At 50.2% G+C, this 19257-nt stretch overlaps 2 protein-coding genes across 3 annotated transcripts; one reads left to right on the top strand and one right to left on the bottom strand.

The window, feature by feature from the left end:
* Positions 1 to 618: 618 nt before the first annotated feature.
* On the bottom strand, positions 619 to 1796 carry LOC128341164 (eotaxin-like). 2 transcript variants are annotated; one of them, XM_053287317.1, is made up of 3 exons: positions 1540 to 1790; positions 1146 to 1260; positions 619 to 900 (listed from the first exon to the last, which is right to left on the bottom strand). In XM_053287317.1, exons 1-3 carry the CDS (start codon positions 1604 to 1606, stop codon positions 813 to 815), a joined length of 270 nt encoding a protein of 89 aa, XP_053143292.1. In that variant the 5' UTR covers positions 1607 to 1790; the 3' UTR covers positions 619 to 812. The 2 variants fall into 2 exon arrangements, 1 of the variants encoding a protein (XP_053143292.1); XR_008314248.1 differs by lacking the exon at positions 1146 to 1260 and having other exon boundaries at positions 1540 to 1796.
* A 10249-nt stretch (positions 1797 to 12045) lies between these two features.
* LOC128339548 (protein piccolo-like) lies at positions 12046 to 18734 on the top strand (the record flags this gene model as incomplete). The annotated part of the gene is made up of 9 exons (XM_053283683.1): positions 12046 to 12228; positions 12944 to 13099; positions 13501 to 13548; positions 14115 to 14180; positions 16613 to 16684; positions 17059 to 17142; positions 17537 to 17632; positions 18315 to 18404; positions 18546 to 18734. Coding segments are annotated over exons 1-9 (984 nt in total), but the record flags the coding sequence as incomplete, so codon positions are not given.
* Between the last annotated feature and the right edge of the window lie 523 nt (positions 18735 to 19257).

The raw sequence follows: 19257 nt of genomic DNA on the forward strand, positions 1-19257 counted from the left end.
CAGGAACTGGCGCCCTAGGCGACCGCCTCCCTCTGCCTAGTGGATGGGCCGGCCCTGTTTCGGACACATGGGTTGTGCGAATCCATCCCTACCGTTACAAAGGGCCGTGGCTTTTGTCCATGATGAGATGCAGAGAAAGAAGAGGCCGTGAGGAGGCAGTCGAGCAAATCTCGCCTTGGGCCTGAGCTGGAGATAAGAAGACTTGACAGCAGCAACCAGGAGAAGAACCACTGAAGCCTCCAGGGCCACGTCCGTCCTCGAAGTCCAGGGCAGAGAGAACGAGGCGGTCGGCTGAGGTCCAGCAGCAAGCATGAATCGCCCCATTTGCTAAGCAGGGTCCTCCCTGGTTTGCATTTGGAGGGGAGATACATGTCTGAGCACTGTAAGATATTCCCCTTAGGGGATGGGGCCAATCTAGGAAGACATGCAGAAGGTTCCCAGTCCCCTCCCTGGCAGCAGCATTTCCAAGACAGGGCTGAGAGGAGAGACTCCTGCCTGCAACCTTGGAGAAGTCGCTGCCAGTCTGGGTAGACAACACTGAGCTAGATGGACCAATGGTCTGACTCAGTATAGGGCAGCTTCCTATGTACTGAGGATAAACTGGAGAGAGACAGCAGATATGGTTGAAACAAGAGATAAATATTTTAATCAAGCCAGACAAATACAGGATTTGAATATGCAGTTGTAGGGGAAAGATGCATTACTCCATTGCTCTCTCCCCCGCCCACCCCCAGACCCTGAGAGTTGCAGCCGCGTCTTTACTCTCCTCCTCTGGTGGGAGTGGAGGCTGAAGAGGAGGGTGTGGGATCCATTCAGTTTCCATCGAGGTGATGGATGCGATCCTGAGTCCAGGCCACGCGGGGATCCGTGCAGATCTTCTTACCGCCTTTCGTGGTGAATCTGCAAAGGGTGCCCAGTCAAAAGCCTGAGATGGGGAATGCTCTGTCCTCTAAGCACTCCACCCCAGGTCCACTCTAACCCCCAACACACACACACACACACATACACCGGCTTATCTCTCCCTCCCAAAATGTGTCCCCCCCCCAAAAAAAGAGAGAGAGAGGATTTCCTCCACAAGCTTTCAGGCGGTCTGCACCGAAAGACTGAGCCCCTGGTTCCCATGGCCAGGCCTTCCGAAAACTCACACGACACTCGGAAGGGGGCAGTCGTCACTGGTGCGCGTGTAGGAGGCCAAGAGCCGGAGTGGGAGAGGGGAGTGGGAGTTGTGGGTGCAGCAGGTCAGTGTCAGAGATGGGCCATCTGCAAGACACAGGAAGCTGCTGGAACTTCTCCCAGGTCCCTGGCAGGCCTCTCTCAGTCCCAGCCCGGCCTGCAGATGCTGCCAGGGAGGGAACCGGGGACCTTCTGCATGCAGAGCAGATGCTCTGACCCTCAGCTACGCTTCACCCCCTGAGGGGAATCTCTTACAGCACCCCTATGTCGTCTCCCATCCAAATGCAAACCAGGGTGGACCCTGCCTAGCCAAGGGGACCATCTATTCTCTTGGCTGTGAGACCAGCTGTCCTCCCTGAGACTCACCGACGTCCTGGGAGAAGCAGGCAGTAGCCACGAGCAGGAGGGCCACGGCGGCCACAGAGGTCTTCATCGTCCCGGTCTGTCGTCTGGTGCCCTTTGCGCTCTGTCCTAAGGAGCAGGGCTGTTCCCTCCCGCCTGCTGCTGGCGGAGAGCAGGGCAGAGATTTTTTTCAAAGGGGAAATGACGTTTCATTTCCCCAGAAGGCACATCTGGAGAAGCAGATACGGGGCCCTGGATCGCAGAGGGCCAGGGAGGCCGTGGTGGCGGGAGATTGTGAAATTCAGTTCCGGACTTGCAAAAGACCCGGGGGGAAGGGGGGTTGGTGCCCTAGGGGAGGTTTGGTTTTGACACACACACACAAAGTGCAGACCACCCCCGGCTCTAACTTGTGCCGTGCAGGCTGCTCATTCTCAAGGTCAAAGGAGTAGACCAGCTCGCACAGATGACCAGTGTTTGACTCACCAGTGCTGGTTTGGAGATCCAGTGGGGGAGAGTTCCCAAGATGTAATGGGGGAAACTAACACTTCGGAAGCTGCTGTTAATGTGGAAATCTGACTGGAATGCCAGTATGGTGTGGTGATTCAAGTGTTGGACTAGGACCAGGGAGATCCGAGTTCAAATTCCCATTTGGCCATGAAACCCACTGGGTGCCTCTGGGCCGGTCGCTTCTCTCCCAGCCTGAGCAACCTCACAGGGCTGTTGTGGGGAGAAACAGAAGCCTGTAGTCCACTCTGGGATCCTTGGAGGAAGGAGTCATTTTGCAATTTTGCCAAGTAAAAACAAAGAGTCATTTTTTCAATTTAAATTGGGTGTGTGTGTGTGTTGTAACGCTAAGGGTGTCCCAGAAAGCTTGACATAGTTTATGGTCTCAGCCCTGAATAAGCCCCACCACTGGAGAGGAACGTTGACCTTAACTTTAGATATCTTACAGTGCTCAGACATGTATCTCCCCTCCAAATGCAAACCAGGGAGGACCCTGCTTAGCAAATGGGGCGATTCATGCTTGCTGCTGGACCTCAGCCGACCGCCTCGTTCTCTCTGCCCTGGACTTCGAGGACGGACGTGGCCCTGGAGGCTTCAGTGGTTCTTCTCCTGGTTGCTGCTGTCAAGTCTTCTTATCTCCAGCTCAGGCCCAAGGCGAGATTTGCTCGACTGCCTCCTCACGGCCTCTTCTTTCTCTGCATCTCATCATGGACAAAAGCCACGGCCCTTTGTAACGGTAGGGATGGATTCGCACAACCCATGTGTCCGAAACAGGGCCGGCCCATCCACTAGGCAGAGGGAGGCGGTCGCCTAGGGCGCCAGTTCCTGAGGGGGGCGGGATAAAGTAGAGCCCTGCCAATCATTGATTCTCTTCCTCTGGTATTGCATCCCTGAAGGACAGCTCAGTGGTGGAAGAAGGGAAGGTGCAACCCTCCCTGCCTCTGCTCCCCAAAGGGCCTGAATATCCTGCGCCCAAAAAGACACAACCTTTTTGGCTCATGGTCCCTCGGCCCCAAGAAACAGCTCGTCCCATCAGCTGCGCTCCCTCCCTGGAAGATGAATCACCTTTCCAGAAAGAAATGGCCTCAGGCTGGGTTTCCACATTCACATTCTCTTTCCATTGCGAAAGCACTAGGCTTTTGCCCCCAGCATCGACTTGGGAACTCTCTGCCACTGGAACCCCAAAGCAGTTCGGGCTCGCCATTCAAGGCCCCTCTGCACTGGCTGACGTGGCCTCGGGAATGAGTAGCCGGCAGGCCTCAAGTGAAATCCGGGGCTCTGCACCCCTCAGCTGGTGGGGGCCCCAAATCAAACTTGGCCTGGGGTACAAGCACATGCCTTAGTGGGCTGCACCGGGTGCGAGGGAGGTGCTGGGAGAGAGGTGCATCCCCTATGTGACGTGACTCTTTAATCTGTATTGATCTGATTTCCATACCGCTCCTCCCAAAAGAGCCTCACTGAAGATATTCCACTGGGGGTGTGTATGAGAGAGATTGAGAGAGAGAGAGAGAGAGAGAGAGAGACCCACACATCTCTTTCCCCATTGCCCCCTCGGGCTCCGGCATGGGTCACAATCACACCCGGCCTCCTGGCGCAGGGTGGGCCAGCGGTGACTACACCACCCCGGACAGACTGGAGAGGACTTGGGGGCCCCAAAGCCCAGGGCGAAGAGCCCCACTGCGCCTGCCCCCTTGACCTGAGGGCTGCAGTTCAACCTCCACCCTTATGGGTCAGGGCTGCTCAACTTCGGCCCTCCTGCAGATGTGGGCCTAGGAGTCCCATCACCCCTGTGTGGCTGGGGATTATGGGAGTTGTAGTCCAAAAACAGCTGGTGGGGAGGGGGGACTAAGTTGAGCAGGCCTGTTAGAGGTTTCCCCTCCAGACTCAGTCACTCCCTTCGACTCATTTGTTTCTTTCTCTATTTAACATATTTTTATACTGCCCCAAACTTACGTCTCTGGGCGGTTCACTTTACAACAGGATAAAAACAGAAAGTGAAACATTAGTTTAAAAAAAACCAAAATGTTTAAAACATGACAACAACTTGAAATGTTTAAAACAATATTTTGGAAGAGCATTAAACCAATATTAATGCATTGATCTTGCAAGCAACTGGTCACTGCACACTCCCTGAGACACACAAAACTGCTCCCCAGGCCCTCTGCCCTTTTTTGGGTGGGGGGGGTGTCTGGCCCCTGCTGGGGGGGGGCTCCTGTGTGTCAGCTGTGACCTCACAAGGGGGGGGGCTTTAAATAAAACAACCGCAGGAGTTTGGACTTTGTGGGGTGTAGGAGTTTCTGTGGAGTTTGTGTGGTGGTAAAGAGGAGGAGGAAGAGGAGGAGGAGGAATAATCCATTCACGTTATTTATTTATTTATTTATTTATTTATTTATTTATTTATTTATCTATCTATTTATCTATTCATTTATTTAGTAATTCATATAGATATATATATATAGCAAGTAAGTAAATTTATTACGGTCCTTAGACCAGCTTAACATTTATATATATATATATATATATATATATATATATATATATATATATATATATATATATAACAGATATATTTAATATTTATTTTTACCTTCAGGCAGCTCTCTGGGGCTTCACACACACCCCCCTTTCGTGGCCATCATGAGGCCAGGCAGGGTACATCCCCCCCCGCCAAGATCTGCGCCGCAGGTAAGTGTCGCCTGCTTATAGATCCATCTCTTCTCTATTAAGAACTCTCTGGGGCTTTGCCGCCCCCCCACCCCCCCACCCCGTGGCCATCACGAGGCCAGCAAGGGTGCCGCCCCTCCCCGCACGATCTCGGCCGCAGGTCAGTGTCACCTGCTCGTGGCCTCCCCCCCCACCCCGCCGAGGAATCCCCTCTTCCCGGTGCTCGTGGCCAGCACTGGAGCCTCCCCTGCTCATGAATGCGCTTTCCTCCTCTTCCAGGGCATCTTTTGGCGCATAATTGGGTGGCTGCTGCAGCCCATCCAGTGGCTGCAGATTTGGCTTGTGGGACCAGCAGGAACTCCAAGGCACCCTCAAATTCGGGTAAGAAAAGAGACTTGAGAGACCGTTTCCAGGCAAGAGAAGAAGAGCCCCAATGGAGAGGCGGGTGCATGTTCCTGTAGGGAATGTGGGGAGCTGCCATAGACTGAGTCAGACCCTGGGTCCATCTCGCTCAGTATTGTCCGCACAGACTGGCAGCGGCTTCTCCGAGGCTGCAGGCAGGAATCTCTCCCAGCCCTATCCTGGAGATGCTGCCAGGGAGGGAACTGGGAAACTTCTGCAGGCAAGCTTCTGCTCTTCCCAGAGCAGCTCTAAGGGGAATATCTTACAGGGCTCACCTAGGAACATAGGAAGCTGCCATATACTACTGAGTCCATCTAGGTCAGTACTCTTGTCTACCCAGACGGGCAGCAGCAGCTTCTCCAAGGTTGCAGGCAGGAGTCTTTCCCAACCCTTGTCTTGGAGATGAGGACAGCCCTGCTGGATCAGGCCCAAGGAGGCCCATCTAGTCCAGCATCCTGTTTCGCACAGTGGCCCACCAGATGCCACTGGAAGCCCACAGGTGGGAGTTGAGGGGCTGCCCTCCCTCCTCCTGTTGCTCCCCTGCAACTGGTACTCGGAGGCATCCTGCCTTGGAGGCTGGAGGTGGCCTTTAGCCCTCTATCTATCTATCTATCTATCTATCTATCTATCTATCTATCTATCTATCTATCTGATTTTACACTGCCCCAAAACTTTCATCTCTGAGCGGTTAACAATAGCATAAAACCAGTCTAAAAATATACCAAAAACTTATAACAATTTAACAATTTAAAAATAAACCAGAGAGTGAACCCCCCCCCCCAATGTAGGAAGCAGAGAAAGCTTGGGCAAGAAGATGGGTTTCCAGGTGTTTTCATACATATTTTTATACCTCCCCAAACTTACGGTCTCTGGGCAGTTTACAACAGAATAAAAACAGAAAGTGAAACATTAGTTTTTTAAAAAACATTTAAAACACTACAACAATTTAAAAAATTTTAAAACAATATTTGGGAAGAGCATTAAAACAAATATTAAGGAATTAATCTTGCACCCAACGGGTCACTGCCCGTTCCCCAAGAAGCACAAAACTGCTCCCCAGGCCCTCTGCCCTCTGGGGGGTCTGGCTCCTGCTGGGAGGGGCCCCTGGGTCAGCTGTGACCTCACAATGCGGTGGGGGGGAGGCTTGTAGAAGAAAAAAACCAGCTGGGTGTTGGCTTCATTACCAGTTGAGCCAATGTAATATAACCCCCAATCAACAGACTCAGGGTGGTGCACAAACAAGAACAGCATCAGAGATTGCTTGTACCTGCTTGTACCTGATTGCTTGTACATGGAAATGCTACAAAAACTTTGTTTTAAGATTTTATTTAAACTGTTAGGAATCAACCGACTTCTTCATGAACAATTCAATTTTATTTCCTCATCTTCTCTCATATTTTCACATTTCTTGGTCCTGAAGAATAAGGAAAAAGCGATGCCTATTTTGTATAAAGTTTCTGATGACGTCTTGGCTATGTCTAGTACTTGCTATGTATGTGTCGGGGGAAACTTTGTGGATGCACCATTTTGACGATCATGAAACACTGATGAAAACGCCTCCAAAACATTTTTCTGTACTCATAACTAGATTCACAATGGTGGTGTATCTCTCTAATGTGATTTTTATTCTTTTCTTTTCTTTCTTTCTTTTTTTTTTTTTGGTGGTATAAAAAGGGGGAGGCATGAGCCAACAAAACTGGGAGGAAAGGATGAATATATGATTTGGGATAATTTGGGGCGTTGGAGGGTGGGAGGGTTTTTCATTGCTTAACTTCATCTTAATGAAATGAAACTTTGTAACCTCTTATAGTTAGAAATTGTAACTTTGATATTGAATTCTCTTGCCTTCAACAAGCACCCTGACAGAGACAAAATGCTACAGTCTGTTGGTTATATATATTTCCACTGCTAGAGCTTCCTGTTAAGCAAGTGCGCTGCAACATTTTTTCCCCCTTCCCCAACGTTTGCTAGCACTATATAATGTTGCATTCTTAGGCTACTGTGAAGTCTATGTTTCTTGTACCAGAAAATTGCCCTTTTGACTTCTAGATCCTGCTTCCCTAATGTGTTTTGTAATTGGTTATAAAATTGTAGACTTTTGTGATTTTGCCAAAGTTGTAGCTAAATTTTTATACACTTGTCTTGATTTCCCCCCCAGATCCACTTAAATATTTAGAAAAGTAAATCTTATTCCTTAAAAAGATAAGGAATGAAATAGTCATACTTTGCAACACTTTCTTTCACATAAGCATTTGCAATCACCAGGGGAATGCATTTTGTAACAAATCAATTATAAATATTGTATTCATCTTTGAAATGTTGTATATTGCTTTTCATCATTTTTTCTTGTATGTATGTTTTTGGTCACTTGACTGGTAGTGTGATGTTGTGAAACGCATTAAGCCAAGAACAATTGCCGCTCGGCATTGGGGGAGAGTCCCGACATCCGTGCTAGGATCTTTAGGAATTATATTATCTCTCCATACCATGCCTAATTTTATAGACTTCTATCATGTCTCCTCTTAGTTGCCTCCCGCAGCCCTTTGTAAACTAAAAAGCCCCAGAGGTTGTTCTAGGCTTGCCTTGCCTTGTAAGAAAGGTGCTCTAGGCCCCTAAGCCTTTTGGTTGCCCTCTCCCGCAGCTTTTCCAATTCTAAAATATAGTTTTTGAGATATAGTGACCAGAACTGTACACCGTACTCCCAGTGTGGTTGCACCATAGATTTGTATGAAAGTATTATCGTCCTCCTCCTCCTCCTCCTCCTCCTCATGAAATGGCATTCACTCCCTAAACGCCTGCTTAAAATTGAGCTTCAGGGTAGAATTTCCTCAGTGTGCCTTGTAGACATCTGCATCTGCAAAACTGTGATAGTAAATAAATGCTTCAGGTCATATAGTTCCATGTTTCACTATTTCACTAAATTCACAAAACATACAAGGACATTCTTAGCATACTATTCTTAGCATGATATGCTGACAGTCTACCCTACTCTGTGAATAAACTGTGTCCTTTGAAACTCCTTTTATTCGAACTTGGAAACAAATCAGTTTATTCATGGATTGCTGTAGATTGTCAGCAGATGGCACTAGGAATACCACACAATCGTCTTGTACATTGTGTGTATTTCTTGTTTTATTTAAGTTTTGTTTTTGTTTTATTTAAGTTGAACTATATCACCAATGTAGAAAAAAAACTGATTCATACATTATGGCTGAGTTCAGAGATGGCATGAAATCGGAGTTAAATGGGGATTGGTTGGAACTCCAGCAGGGGCATAACTATAATAGGGCAAAGGGCCCACTGTCTGGGGGCCCACTGCCCTGGAGGCCCCCCAGAGGCAAGTCACATAACTGACTCCCCCAGCCACACGGGCTTCCTTCAGTTGTATTCATTCTCCAAAACTGATGTGAGTGTTAAGACCTGGAGCTACCAGAACAGCATCTCTTTCTCTAGGACCATTAAATGACTTGCAACTGGTCACTGCCCGTTCCCCAAGAAGCACAAAACTGCTCCCCAGGCCCTCTGCCCTCTGGGGGGGTCTGGCTCCTGCTGGGAGGGGCGCCTGGGTCAGCTGTGACCTCACAATGCGGGGGGGGGGGCTTGTAGAAACAAAAAAACCAGCTGGGTGTTGGCTTCATTACCAGTTGAGCCAATGTAATATAACCCCCAATCTACAGACTCAGGGTTAGGGTCAGGGTACAAGAACAGCATCAGAGATTTTAAAAACTAGTAGCCCTTGACAGACCTCTCCTCCATGAAGTTATCCAAACCCCTCTTAAAGCCATCCAAGTGGTTGGCTGTCACCACATCTAGTGGCAGAGAATTCCACAAGTGGATGATGTGTTGTGGTTGGCCAATGGCTGTAATAAAAACTGATACTGATTATGCCTTGTTTGAAAAAGTACTTCCGTTAGTTGGTCCTAGATTTCCCGGCAATCAATTTCATGGGATGACCCCTGGTTCTAGTGTGATGGGAGAGGGAGAAGAATTTCTCTCTCTCTCCACTTTCTCCACACCATGCGTGATTTTATAGACCTCTATCATGTCTCACCGCAGTCGTCTTTTTTCTAAGCTAAATAGCCCCAGATGCTGTAGCCTTGCCTCATAAGGAAGGTGCTCCAGGCCCCTGATCATCTGGGTTGACCTCTTCTGCACCTTTCCCAGTTCTACAATGTCCTTTTTTAGATGTGGTGACCAGAATTGTACGCAGTACTCCAAGTGTGGTCTCACCATAGTTTTGTATAAGGGCATTAGAATCTTAGCCGTTTTATTTTCAATCCCCTTACTAATGATCCCTAGCATGGAATTGGCCTTTTTCACAGCTGTCGCACACTGAGTCGACACTTTCAAGGAGCTGTCCACCACCACCCCAAGATCCCTCTCCTGGTCCGTCACCGACAGCTCAGATCCCATCAGCATATACTTGAAGTTGGGGTTTTTCGTCCCAATGTGCATCATTTTGCACTTGCCAACACTGAACCGCATTTGCCATTTTGTCGCCCACTCCAACCCCAGTCTGGAGAGATCCTTCTGGAGCATCTCACAATCCATTTTGGATTTCACCACCCAGAAGAGTTTGGAATCATCTGCAGATTTGGCCACCACCGCGCTACGTACCCCTGATCATTTATGCATAAATTAAAAAGCCTCTGAACTGGCTGATGTGGCCTCGTGAATGAGTAGCCAGCAGGCCTCAAGTGAAATCCGGGGCTCTGCACTTCTCGGCTGGCGGGGGCCCCAAATCAAACTTGGCCTGGGGTTCAAGCACATGCCGTGGTGGGTTGGACCGGGTGCGAGGAAGGTGCCGGGAGGCAGGAGGGAGGTGCTTAACTGCCCCCCCCAACATATCTGGCCTGAAAGAACCAAGACCGCCCCCCAGCAAGCCATCACTCTTCTTCAGGTGGTTCCCTGTCCCCAAAGGGATCTAAATCTAAAAAGAAACTTTTTAGTAACATCCACTGGAGGGATGCTGTGCTGGGGCTGGAGAGGGCCAGCTGCTCTCCGCCCGCTAAATAAAGAGAATCACCAGTTTTAAAAGGTGTGTCTGTTAGAGGTTGTTGATTTTGACCCACAATGGGTAAAACAGCAGAGCACTAAGGAATGAGCACACACTCCAGTTACAGAGTAGAGGATGGTTTGGCTATTGCAGCTATTTAGAGAAAACACATGGAGATCCTTGTGTGACTAAACACTGGACATTTATTGGTTAAATACACTTAGACAGGAAAGACCTATCTCTAATCTAAAGGACTACATAGTGGATAGGTAAGGAGAGAGACAGAGATGTCTCCATCTGCTCTCTAGGAGGAAAGGAAGGATTGTGACTCAGCCCAGGAAGTGCTGCAGAGTCAGTTCAGGGGTCATAGAGTAGGGACAGATAGGGAGACTCTGACTCACTGTCTCTACTCCCAATGCCCCTCGTGGTCATGAGGACAGTTGGTGCAAAAGGTCGATGCACTGGAAGTTCATCTCCAACAGTGTCTTTGCCCAGTTAGCAGGAAATAGCACTCGGTCTTCAGTGCCGGATTGAGGGCTAGGCAGAGTTTGGGGCGGAGCTGCCCCACATGAAACGGCTGGGAGAGCTCATCAGGAGATCCGGTTAATGCAGCAGGGTGTTATCAGTATGCTGATGACTTCCAGATCGGTTTCTCCATATTGACCTCATCAGGAAATGGCATAACTTCCCTAAATGACTGCTTGCAGGCGGAAATGGGCTGGATGAGGGATAATAAACTGAAGCTGAATCTAAATAAGACGAAGGAACTGCCTGTGGGGGCTAGGGATGCAAGAGATGGTTTAGATCTGCCTGTTTTGGCTGGGGAGACACAGCCTAAATGGGTGGGCTGTGGCGAGGTGAAATAGAGAGGAAGGGGAGCAAAGCTACTTGTGCCAGGATGCCCCAGTGGGAGGCCTCTTGGAAAGATGTGGGCCAACCTGTTTCCCCCTTCTTCCCAGAAATAGTGGCCATTCCCAGGCAATGCAGAGCTGAGCCTCCCGTCACTGACCTGGGGTGTTCCCAGGCGCTCATTTTACTTGGGAAGGACAGGTGTGCGTTCACAAGTCACCCAGAATGAAGCCCCTGCCAGCTATCCGGGAACACGATGAACGATTCGGGTTTTTCATTGCACACTGGTGCTTAGCCCAATTTATATCTGGGGTTTAAAAAAAAAAATCCACTCTTCCCATCGGTTAGTTTGGGCAAACTTGAACAAGCAGTAAAGCCTCGCAGCAGACCTGCGGTGAACCTGCCGTCTGGGAAAGCTCCTGATGCTGAGTCTTTCGTTGCAGATCCATCAGTGGGCCCAGCGGCACAGGAACTGGAGGCCACAGGAAGTGAGCCAGCAGATTGTCCGTGTAAGTCTCCCTAAGATGTACCCCTGCCCCAAGGAGCTTACATTCTCCGGGGGAGAGCCAGTCCCGGAATTCCCAGGCAGGGCGTTGGCCAATATTTATTCCCCGGGTTCTTTCCATGAGAGATCCCAGGGACTGAGCCTCACTTTCCAAGGCGGGGAACCTCCGTCCTTCTCTCTGCTCCCTCCCGGGGGGCCAAATGGAGGCTGGGCTTCCTGCCAGCCTCGTGCCTAGATCTCCACCCCACCACTGCTCTGAGGAACCTCGGCCCATGGGAAGCTGCCTTCTTCCGCTCAGGGTTGTCTTCCCAGACTGGAGAACAGCAGCTCCTCCGAGGTCGCAGGCAGGCCCGTGACTGGCTTGCTCTCGAACCTTTTTCTTGCAGGGCCGTGAGCAGAACTCCCAGCCACTGAGGGGCCTCCACCACCAGCTTCCCATGAGAAGTGTAAGTCTGCTGGCGGTGGGGGGTCAGTCTGCCCAAGGCAGGTCTCTGCCCCAAGGAGGTTGCATTCTTCCTGCCGTCAAGGGGGCCCAGTTTACAAGGGGTGGGAAAGGTCCATCCCCAAAGTCTTGGGCCAGAGCTGTCCTCCTCCACGCCCTCGGCTGTGAATGGTCCTGGCTCTCTCGGGAGCACTGCCGAAGGGCCGATGGATCCCTTGTGGGCAGACGGGGTGTGGGCTTTATGCCACCGAGGCCCCTTGTTTTCTCTTCCATGGTCCACGGCAGCCTCCAATGTTCCCGGGACTTCTCAAGAAGGGAAGGAAGGAAGAGAAGCCGCCCGTGAGACCTCTGGTACGAGGAGTTTCTCTTTCCATCTAGATGGGGAATTTTGGAGCCTGGACCACCCAGGACAGACTAAAGAGATTTGGGGGGGGGGGTGCGTGCTTCTTCCCCAGACGTCCAGGGCGAAGAGCGCCTCTGACTACAGTAGAGGATGTTGCCGACTGGGGCTGTCTCTGGCCATCGAGTGGCTTGCCCAAAGAACCCTCGTCACTGGGGGGAGCTTGGAACTGGGGGTCCAAGGCAGGGACGCTGGTCTAGGATGCATTCGAGGGCGGTGCTGCTTCGGCGAATGCCAGGCAAACCTGCAGGTGGTCGCAGGCCCTCTCTCATTCCTTGGGAGCGGGAGTGGTTTGCTGGCTCTCTAGTTCTGCGAGGGGCAGCCGGGATTCCTCCTGAAGGGCTCACTGCACGGGCAGCAGCCAGCAGCCGTCCGCAGGAGTCCCAGGGGAAAGCGTAAGCGTCTTGGCCCCAGAAAAGGGGGCCCGGCTGGTGGTGTGAGCTGGTGGGTGAGAGGTGGGCCTGTGGCGCTGGCCAAGGCGGAGGGGTGGTCATGCCAGGGGGACGCCCTGGGGGAACGCAGAGAGTTCCCAGGGGGCAGCTGCCCTTCGCACGTGGGAGGCTGGTCTGAGACCCAAACCACCCAGGTGGGTCCAGGTCGGGGGAGCCCCCCCGAGCAAAAGCCGACTTGGCCCGCCAGTGACAGATCCGGCTTTCCCCCTTTCAGCGTGCAGCCATCAGGTGGGAGTGCTGGGAGCACCACGGGGAGGATCGGGAGCAGCGGCCACACCAGCCTTTGCCCAAAAGGAGATTGCCGAGCCTGGTCCCCACCCCATTTGGGCTGCGGCCAAAACAGATGGACCTGCCCCGGGTTACAAAAGAGGTACTACTCCGCCAACGGCGAGACTGCTTCTAAACCCAAGACTTCCAAGTGGGTGGCAGAGGGAGCCCTGCCCTCCCCACAGCCTGACCGACAGCGCCCCCCCCCCCGAATTAAGAGGGGCAGCCCGACCCATGACTTAGAGGGGAGACTCTGGAGTCACGCTGCCCAGACGCAAGCCCCGGGAGGGGGTCGGCCTTTCTCCTAACGGCGGCCCTCCCACTGGTGTGTCCAGTCAGAGGGGTCTCGCGGCATGCCCCACATCTCAGGGGGTGCCTCAGCTGAAGGAGCGGGGCACCGGTCTCCAAAGGTGGGGAGCGCCTGGCCCCGTGTGAGACGGGTTGGGGGGGGGAAAGTGCCTCCCCAATGCAGATTCATCCACTCCCTTTTCTTTTAAATGACAGTATTACGAGGAGCAGGCGAAATTTGACGAAGATATGGAAAGACGTAAGGTAGGCCACGGAGGTGTGGGGAGGCGGTTGCCTGTTTGGCAGCAGGATGGAGGCTTCCAGTGTTGGAAATTCTCTGCAGTGAGAGAATCCTTTTCTCAATATAGCCGAGTGCAGAGAGGCCCAACACAGCGGAATATAGTTCGGCATCCGTGTGTGTGCTGAGAGTCAAGTGACTTGGAGCCAATTCATAGTTTCCCATCAATATGAAAGGCATTTATGAAGGACCTCCATTCTGGGTGGAGTCCTAGATGGATGCCCTGTCAGTCAGAAAGCCAACTCAATCCCTTTGGGACCCCGATGGCTGGATCGAAGATCTGGCTCAGGTGGAAGAAAGCGGGGAGGGAGTTTTTAGGTCATCAGGAGGGAGTATTTCATGGCGGCCAACTATACATAAAGAGGATATCAGTTTTGCATGCAATTGAATAAGTTTCATTTTAAAAAACGTAACGATACTGAACAATAAAGCACTCCGTTAGCATTGTTTCAGTTGAAGGGGTCTGGACTGAGCATGGGGTCCACTCTCACTCTCCACTCACGGCTGTTTTCCCTGCTTCTGTCCCACCCAGATCCGTCACCAGCTTGCCAGCCGCACAAAGCCTGCCATTCCTCTTCCGGCCAGCAAGCCGATGAGTGTAAGGCCCCAGATTGATTGATTACTTATTTAGTTAGTTAGTTAGTTAGTTAGTTATATAGCACTGGATTCCAAAGGCTCTAGCTGATCCACAAAACTGAAGACAAAAAGAGGCAAGATAAAAACCCCAGAAAAACAACCATGTAAAACAACTGAAAACATCCACAGCTTTCTGAAAGCCAGGCTAGAAAGATGTGTCTTCAGGGCTCCTTTAAAGGCGGGTAATGATGTTGGTTCCAGACTGGTAAAGGAGTAAGGCAAGGCTGTCTACTTTCCCCCTCTTTATTCAACTTATATGCTGAACATATACTGAGAGAAGCTGGATTGGGAGAAGATGAGCGTGGTTTGAAAGCTGGGGGAAGAAACATCAAGAACCTGAGCTACGCTGATGACACCCCTCTGAGAGCTGAGAAGGCGGAGGATCTGCAAGCTCTAATAATGAAGGTCAAGGAGCCCAGTGGGAAAACGGGACTACGACTAAATGTCAAGAAGACTAAACTAATGACAACAGGGACAGCAACCAGCCTCAGAATTGAGAATGAAGACACTGAAGTGGTGGATAGTGTCTGCCTTTTAGGATCGACCGTCAACAGTCAAGGAGCCAGCAGTCAAGAAATACTCCTCAGACTAGCCCTTGGTAGGGTAGCAATGAAGGCCTCGGAAAGGATATTGAGATGCCGTGACGTGTCTACACCTACAAAGATGAGAATCATTCGGACTGTGGTTTTCCCCGTGACGCTCTATGGATGCGAAAGCTGGACTTTGAAGAAGCAAGATAGAAAAAGTATTGACGCTTTTGAACTTGGGTGCTGGAGAAGACTTTTGAGGAGACCCTGGACAGCCAGGAAAACAAACCAATGGATCCTAGAACAAGTCAATCCAGAATTTCCACTCGAGGCACAAATGACCAGGCTCAAACTCTCATATTTCAGACACATGATGCAAAGACCCAGCACCCTTGAGAAGTCCATAATGCTGGGAAAAGTTGAAGGCAAGAGAAGAAGAGGATGACCAGCAGCAAGTTGGATGGACTTGATGACGACAGCCATGAATGAACCACTGAGAGACCTTCAAGGCCAAGTGGAAGACAGGTCACCACCCTGGAGAGAATCTATCTATGTGCTTACTAAGAGTCAACACCAACTTGACGGCACTTAATCAATCAATCAATCAATCAATCAATCAATCAATGATGTTGAATCATGAATGAATGGCTATAGGGAGTGCATTCCAGAGCCCAGCCCAGGAGCCACCACAGAGAAGGCCCGAGCTGGTGAGCTGGCAGCATCCGGAGAAGGACCTCTCTCAGTGGCCTCCATGTCCAGTGGGGATCATGCAGAAGGAGGCGCTGTCCCAGGTCACTCGCTAACTCCCAGCTCACTCGGAAGAGGACTCTTCTTTGGAGGGAACTGGCCCAACTCACCGCCAGCACAGCAACCCGCCAGGGCCTGTTGCTGGCTTCTCCTGAGAGTTTCCCTTTAGATTAGGAGGCATTTCGGGACAGGGAACCATCTTGTTTGTGGATTAGAATGATTAGTTTATGCCAAGCCCTTTGAGGACATGGTTGATAAGTGGCATAGAAATAATCCTAATAGTAGCAGATTTGGCCACCGCGCTGCGGTCCAGATCACCTTTTGTTTCTGGAATGGGGAGCCACCTCGAGCAAAAGCCGACTTGGCCCACCAGTGACAGATCCGGCTTTCACCCTTTCAGCGTGCAGCCATCAGGTGGGAGTGCTGGGAGGAGCAGGAGCAGCAGCAAGCTCAGCACAGCAGGCCAAAGAGGAGATTGCCGAGACTTTTCCCCACACCTTTCGGCCTCAGGCCCAAGCAGCCAAGGGTATCTGTAGAAAATTGGCAAGTCTGATAATCAGAATCATTATCCAAAAAACTGCAGGAAAATGAGGCAAATGTTCCCTGAGGATATCCCTGTGTCAAAGAAAGGAGTACATTCAGTTCAGTGGCAGGTTGGTGCATGCGAAACTTGGTCTCTGTAGGTGTGATCAGGAGGAAGTATTCAATGGCAGCCACCTATACTGTATGTAAGGATTATATTAGTTTTGCATGCAACTGTATGTGTTTCTTGAGAAAACTTCAAAAAAAGTATCATTAAAAAAAAAACCCTTAAAAAAGCATTAAACTAGCATTGGGTCAGTTGAAGATGTAGGCAAAGGAGAAAGAAAACACAAAAGCAAGAAACCACCCCATGAGGAGCTTTTCTGAAGGTAGTTTGGGGAGGGGGAGTCGCCCAAACTCAGTTCAGAGTCAGGTCCACGGTCAGCTCCCTCTGCATCCCGGGAGGCCGGTCCTCCAAGTCCCGAATGCCTCTGCCTAGAAGAGGCTTCGGGGCTTCGTTGGATGTTGCCTTGGTGCCATGAAGCCTCATCTTAAGCCTGTCTTCCCTTGCTTCTGTCCCACCCACCACATCTCACAGAAACAGGTGGATTCGGGACAGAGTTCCAGGAGGCCACCTGTTCAGCGACCACACACAGGGGATTTGGACGAGGTAAGACCACAGATCAGTCTTCTTAGCAGGGAACTGGCCCCAGCACAGCATCCCACCAGTGAGTGGCCCTTGCTGGTTTCTACCTAGCCTTTCCCTTTAGAAGATGAGCCCTTTGGGGAGAGGGAACCAGCGGCTGCAATTTTTAGGTCATCAGGAGGAAGTATTTAATGGCAGCCATTTATATATATATCAGTTTGGCATGCAATTGAATAAGTTTCATTTTAAAAAAACCTTCCATAAAGTGTCATTTTTAGGAACCCTTAACAATAGAGCACTCAATTAGCATTGTTTCAGTTGAAGCTGACTGGAATTCGCATCGGGTCCACCATCACTATCAACTCACGGCTGTTTTCCCTTGCTTCTGTCCCACCCAGATCCGCCGCCTGCGCGCCAAGGTGATAGCCTCTGTTGAGCGCACCAAGAAGCCCGCAGGCAAGCGGGACAAACCCTCGGGAAAGGTCAGACCACAGATTTATTATTATTATTATTTTATTAGTTATATAGGAGCTTTTCTGAAGGTAGTTTGGGGAGGGGGAGTCGCCCAAACTCAGTTCAGAGTCAGGTCCACGGTCAGCTCCCTCTGCATCCCGGGAGGCCGGTCCTCCAAGTCCCGAATGCCTCTGCCTAGAAGAGGCTTTGGGGCTTCGTTGGATGTTGCCTTGGTTCCATGAAGCCTCATCTTAAGCCTGTCTTCCCTTGCTTCTGTCCAACCCACATCTCACAACAACAGGTCATTTCAGGTATGATTATATTATGTCTATATTATTACTATATCATGTGTGCTATTATGTACGTTTTAAATTTTGGTCTTTGACCGTAAATAAACATGATGATGATATGATTTCTGCACAGCCATCTGCACCAATTCGGCCATCCGCACCAATTCGGCCATCCGCACCAATTCGGCCTCCCGCACCAATTCGGCCACCCGCAGGGGATTTGGACGAGGTAAGACCACAGATCAGTCTTCTTAGCAGGTTCAGCCCAAGCACAACATCCCACCAGTGGCTCTTGCTGGTTCCTATCGATCATCTCTCTTAGATTGAGAGCCCTTTTGTGAGAGGGAACCATCTTATTTGTTTATTAGAGTGATTTGTCTATGCCAAGCACTTTGAGGACTTTGTTGAGACGTGGCATAGAAATATGCGTGATAGTAGCAGTTCAGCTATCTGTCGATAATTGGGTATTCTGATTATCAGAATTATTATTTTAAAAAAAAACTGCAGGAAAAGTATTTTAATTTCCCCTGAGGACATCCCAGTGTCCAAAAAAGAGAGAGCAGTACATCCAGCTCATTTCAGTGGCAGGATGGTGCATGCAAAACTTGGTCTCTGTAGGTGTGATCAGGAGGAAGTATTTAATGGCAGCCATCTATATGTAAGGATTATATCAGTTTTGCATGCGACTGAATAAGTTTCATGGAAAAGAACTTCAAGAAAGTATCATTTTGAACAAATATCATAAGTATCATAATCGAACAAGTATCATAAGCAAACCAATAAATTTTTAAGAACCCTTAACAATAGAGCACTCAATTAGCATTGTTTCAGTTGAAGCTGACTGGAATTCGCATTGGGTCCACGATCAGTCTCCCCTCACGGCTGTTTTCCCTTGCTTCTGTCCCACCCAGCTCTGCCATCAGCTCTCCAAGCTCGCCATCTCCCCTGCCGGCAGCAGGACAGTGGCCATGCCACCCACGGGAGGCACCCCCTTGGCAAGGGTAAGGCCACAGATTTATTATTATTATTATTATTATTATTATTATTATTATTATTATTATTATTATTTAGTTCTATAGCACTGGATTCTGAAGGCTCAGTCTCAACTCACGGCTGCTTTCCCTCGCTTCTGTCCCACCCAGATGAGCCACCAGCTGCCCAAGAGGACGCTGTCTGCCACCAGCCAAATGAATCCCGCCGTGCCTCCTCAGGGCAGCAAGCGGGCCAGGGTTTTGGAGATGGTAAGGCCTCGGATTTATTATTATTTTATTAGTTATATAGCACTGGATTCCGAAGGCTCTAGTTGTTCCACAGAATTAAAGACAAAACAGGCAAGATTAAAAAACCCATCAAAACAACCCTGTAAAACCATAGAAAACATCTACAGCTTTCTAAAAGCCAGGCTAAAAAGATGTGTCTTCAGGGCTCCTTTAACGGCGGGTAAAGCTGTTAAATCATGAATGGCTCTAGGGCGTGCATTCCAGAGCCCAGCCCAGGAGCCACCACAGAGAAGGCCGTCTCCCAAGCTGGTGAGCTGGCAGCATCCGGAGAAGGACCTCTCTCGATGGCCTCCACGTCCAGTGGGGATCCTGCAGAAGGAGGCGCTCTCCCAGGTCACTCGCTAACTCCCAGCTCACTCGGAAGAGGACTCTTCTTCGGAGGGAACCGGCCCAACTCACCGCCAGCACAGCAACCCACCAGTGGCCGTTAGTGGCTTCTCCCGAGAGTTTCCCTTTAGGTTAGGAGCCATTTCAGGACAGGGAACCATCTTGTTTGTGGATTAGAATGATTAGTTTATGCCAAGCCCTTTGAGGACATGGTTGATAATTGGCATAAAAATATTCCTAACAGTAG

The sequence above is a fragment of the Hemicordylus capensis genome, chromosome 1 (assembly GCF_027244095.1).
Source record: "Hemicordylus capensis ecotype Gifberg chromosome 1, rHemCap1.1.pri, whole genome shotgun sequence".
Taxonomy (NCBI): domain Eukaryota; kingdom Metazoa; phylum Chordata; class Lepidosauria; order Squamata; family Cordylidae; genus Hemicordylus; species Hemicordylus capensis.

Coding starts and splice junctions, on each gene's coding strand:
- LOC128341164 (XM_053287317.1), bottom strand. CDS start 1,606: ATGAAGACCTCTGTGGCCGCCGTGGCCCTCCTGCTCGTGGCTACTGCC. Junction 1,261..1,539: donor CTGCTTCTCCCAGGACGTCG/GTGAGTCTCAGG, acceptor TGTGTCTTGCAG/ATGGCCCATCTCTGACACTG. Junction 901..1,145: donor TGCCCCCTTCCGAGTGTCGT/GTGAGTTTTCGG, acceptor CACCCTTTGCAG/ATTCACCACGAAAGGCGGTA.